The sequence below is a fragment of the Sphaeroforma arctica genome, assembly GCF_001186125.1.
Source record: "Sphaeroforma arctica JP610 unplaced genomic scaffold supercont1.401, whole genome shotgun sequence".
Lineage (NCBI taxonomy): Eukaryota > Ichthyosporea > Ichthyophonida > Sphaeroforma > Sphaeroforma arctica.
The window spans coordinates 39,560-43,818 of NW_014040157.1; the positions used below are offsets into that span (position 1 = coordinate 39,560).

The following is a 4,259-nucleotide window of genomic DNA, read 5'->3' on the forward strand; positions in this document are numbered from 1 at the left end:
CTGATCTATTATGTCTGTGCTAGTTCATATATCTGTGTTGTACCTCGAGTCTGTGCTAATTCACTGTGCTGATCAATTATGTCTGTGCTAGTTCACATATCTGTGTTGTACCTTCAATCTGTGCTAATTCACTGTGCTGATCTATTATGTCTGTGCTGTTCCATGTGTAAGTGTGATGACCATTCTGTACTGCGGTGATGTATGCGAAAAGGGTCGAGAAGTGTGTGTTTTAAACTCTGTCACTGCACCTCTGATTTACTCTGATGTATGAGAAGCGAGGCTGGGTTCGGGAGTTCGATTCCCCGATTGAGAAAAGTTTTTAAAGAGTTGTGACAGGCAAGCAGTGGTTGTTCTGGGTGTGTTCTGGGTATGTACTAAACTCTGTGTATTATGGCACTGCAGTCCCCCGCATGGGACCATGGTTTTCCTTTGATAGCTGAGAGTGTCTGCGATGTTTTAGATTTATGGGTTCGGGTTTAGAGTTTAAGGGTGTATATCATGGCGTATGTAGTATGCTTTAAACGATCCAGAGGACACACCAAAGCACAACGGACGTACATTTACACACCATTGCATGTATGTATGTATGTATGTATGTAGGTATGTATGTATGTATGTATATACGTATGTATATTTATGTATGTACGTATGCGTTTATTTATGTACATATATGGATGTATGTATGTATGTATGTATGCGTATATGTATATATGTAGGTAGGTATAGATGCTACCTGTCTATATCTACACTTGCACTTCATATATATCACTATATGTATATTCAGATCGATGCTTATCTCTCCCTACACCTTTACTGACACCATACACTCCTGTGGCTACTCACACACCACAGTAAAACGCCGACGTTCGTCTGAGCGCTACGAGGGCGAAAGCAAACGAGTGAGACAAGCGTCTCCGGAGATGACGTTCGTAGTCGCGTCAAACGATGCAGAATCCTCTTCCGATGAGGATAGGCGAAAGACCTCCATTACAATACGGGATGACCCAGACGATAGTAGTCACCGGGATGGATCAAGGTATGCGTGCGGGTGTATGCTGTGGATAGTCATGCCTTATTGTGTGTGTGCTAAGGGTAGATATGGCCTATTCGGCCTGAACGAGGGCACCGAGCTCAAGAAAATCGATCTTTTTTTTTAAACTATTTTCTCGTTCCAGGGGGAGATATTGTTGTAATACGTATGCGTGTGTAGTGTGTTTGTAATTGTGTGTACAGCTGATTGTGATAAGTATGCCCGTGTACTTGATATCACGAATCCCCCGCACAGACACGCATATACGTTCTCGTACTCCTGCTTTCCCATCCCACTGTCTACTTATAGAACACGCTTATATACATCCACACTCAATCTGGTCCATTCGGTATACGCTTGCGCATATATGTTTGCCCACTCATACTTGTCCATGCCTCTATCTATTTACACGCATGCATGCATGTATTCTCACACGTTCCCTTATCTCTTATCTATTTACACACATGTATGTATGCCCCCACTCATACTTGTCCATACCTCTATCTTTTTACACGCATGCATGCATGTACCCTCACACGTTCCCCCGTCTCTATCCAGACCGCGTGAATCCCGCGGCGGTGGTGGCGGTGACAATGATCTGCGCAATCTGCTGCGGAACAGAGGAGCCACCAGAGACCGTGACTACGAGGACAGCCGCGACGACCGAAATGCCAGAGATCCTCGAGACGACCGGTACGCTAGAGATAGCCGAGATGAGTGGGGTGACAGGCATGAGAGAAATGCCAGAGATAGTCGGGAGGGCCTAAATGCCAGAGATGGCTACGACGGCCCCGGGGCGGATCAGGCGTACAATCCGGAGTTCGCCGCGGTGCAGACGCGGCGCCTGTCTGGGGGTCTGGAAAGAAGACAGAATGGGCCCAGTTTCGGCAGGAGGGAGGACAGAGAGTTTGATCGGGGACAGGGCAGGGACGGTCAGCAATGGCACTCGAATGGCGGTGACTTTGGACCCAGCGATTTCGGCGGTAGAGGTGTGTACGCGCCCTTTGGATCGAACAAATGTGTGTGGATCATTGGCATTGTTTCTATGAGTTCTCAGGTGTGTGTTCATCTTATTGGGAACGGCCGTATACGCCAAACCTGCTTATCTGAGCACCTAAGTAGTAGTCGCTGACATAGCCTTTCTAATTGTGCCTGTGTCTGTGTCTGCGTCTGTGTATGTGTGTGTGTGTGTGTGTATCCCTTTACACAGGGTGTACCATACCACTTCTAGATCCATATGTATCGTAAACGGTAAAAATTCAACCCCTGAATCGTTGACCCTATATTGTAGGGTTTTACGAAACCATATGCACCAGGCATATCCTGTATCAAATATTGCTCTCCGGACCATTCTCATGTATATCCTTATCGTAGGGAGACGGCCGAATATGCCTCCTGGAGGCCCCCAACATCCAGTGTTTAGACCCCCTGGCAATAATATGATGGACATGAATGCGAGAGGTGGCGGCAGAGGCGGAAGGGATAGTCGAGCTCCCAGGCCTCAATGGAATGGGCCTAGAGGACAGTTCAACGGACAGCCGCAACAGTTTCCTAATAGGGTGCGTTATATGTCCAGGGTCTGTATATGTATATGTGTATCATGTATATTATTATACTTTTGTGTATGTATATACACTATGTCAATTCGATTTGAAAAGTTCATGATCAGAGTGAATCGAGACCAGATGCCAGTACTCAGCACAATCAGCTGGGGCATTCTTCCATCAGAGTAGGGCTATATGTACGTGCATGTAAGTATCTACACACCGATGGATACGGTTGGCTTGTGCCTGTGCCAGTTAATGTTTATGCACGTAGACGGCAGGCTGTAAATTGTTGCAGGCGTCCTGGTCAGCAAACGGACCTCCCGTGTACAGTGGGGCAGGCCCGGAACACAACTCAGCACACAGCACAACCCCTTCTATTGCAGTTATACGTCCTCTCCGTGTCTGAGCTTAGACATCCGGGATGCAAGATAGCGCTAAGTATTCTGTTGTGCCTATAGATCTGCCCTTGTGTACCAACATGAACGTATATGTGTGAGTACAGGGTTGTCTATGCAGTTCTATCTATAGGCAACGCGTATTTACATCGCAGTACATCCCTCTGACTGTGTATTGTGGATATACTAAACTGACTGCCCTTATCCCGAACTCGGTTTGGGGTAGTCGACGCCATTGTGGGGAATACTCAGACCCAATTCCTGATCTTAAAAATTGGGAGTTCCATTGACATTGCACATCGGCTCAGAGAGATTTACTATACGTATCTTGTTCTATTTATAGAATGACGACAGGCCTTTCGACCTGCGCTACCTAGCCAACACACTGCTAGAGGTGAAGGACATCCCAGCGGAGTTAAATACCACAGATAAGCTCAGCTCATGGTTCGAGAAATTCGGTTCGGTGGTGAAGATCGAGCCCTGTTACCAGGGCAACGAGGGCGTCGCTATAGTAGAGTACAAACTGAATACCGAGGCCAAGGCGGCGTTCCAGTCGGAGCACTCAGTACTGGGCAATCAATTCATAAAAGTGCGTTAGTGTGCGTGTGTTGGGGGGGAGTGTATAACCCAGTCTGTGTTTATACAATCGTCACATGGGCGGATCCAGAATATGTACATCATGAGCTTCCGTGTGGAAGTATGAATGTATCTTGTTCTGTGTGCACATAGACTGGGTGGTGTGTATCAGCATGTATATATGCATATATATATATATATATATATATGTATATATGTATGTGTGTGTATGTACGTATGTATGTATGTATGTATGTATGTATGTATGTATGTATGCATATGTGTATATATGTATATGTGCTGATACAGACCAGCCAGTCGCCTGACTACCTCTACTGATGAGACCTACACACGCCTGACTATACGTATTTCTGACAGGTTAGTGCATAAGTAACCCGGCACCCATCCACTATACCCCTTCCATTCCAGGTGAACTTTGTCCCGTGTAACCTGCAAGAGAAGACACAGCAACAGCTGGTCGCACAGATCGGTGGCCCTGCGGCCTATGAAGAGGCGAAGCACAAATACGTTGAACGGTACAGGCTAACACATGACGGCAGAGATCCTCCGCCCCACTTCCTGAATGGATCAACGCCAAATAGAAGTATGTCAGGTGACCTCACTGCGGTTTAATGTATGTATGGTGATCTTGCTGTGGTTGAATGTATGTCAGGTGACCTCCCTGTGGTTGAATGTATGTATGGTGACCTC

The 4,259-nt window shown here is 46.6% G+C and overlaps 1 protein-coding gene across 1 annotated transcript in view; it reads left to right on the plus strand.

Annotated features, from left to right (window-relative positions):
- Nucleotides 1–4,181, plus strand: part of SARC_05909 (hypothetical protein) — a gene marked incomplete at both ends in the record, with an annotated part of 5,916 nt that extends 1,735 nt beyond the window's left edge. Inside the window, 5 exons of the mRNA XM_014300214.1 lie at nt 853–1,036; nt 1,589–2,019; nt 2,405–2,589; nt 3,316–3,537; nt 3,978–4,181. Coding sequence (XP_014155689.1) covers nt 853–1,036; nt 1,589–2,019; nt 2,405–2,589; nt 3,316–3,537; nt 3,978–4,181 — 1,226 coding nt within the window. The remainder of the gene's footprint in view (nt 1–852; nt 1,037–1,588; nt 2,020–2,404; nt 2,590–3,315; nt 3,538–3,977) is intronic.
- Nucleotides 4,182–4,259: the final 78 nt, after the last annotated feature.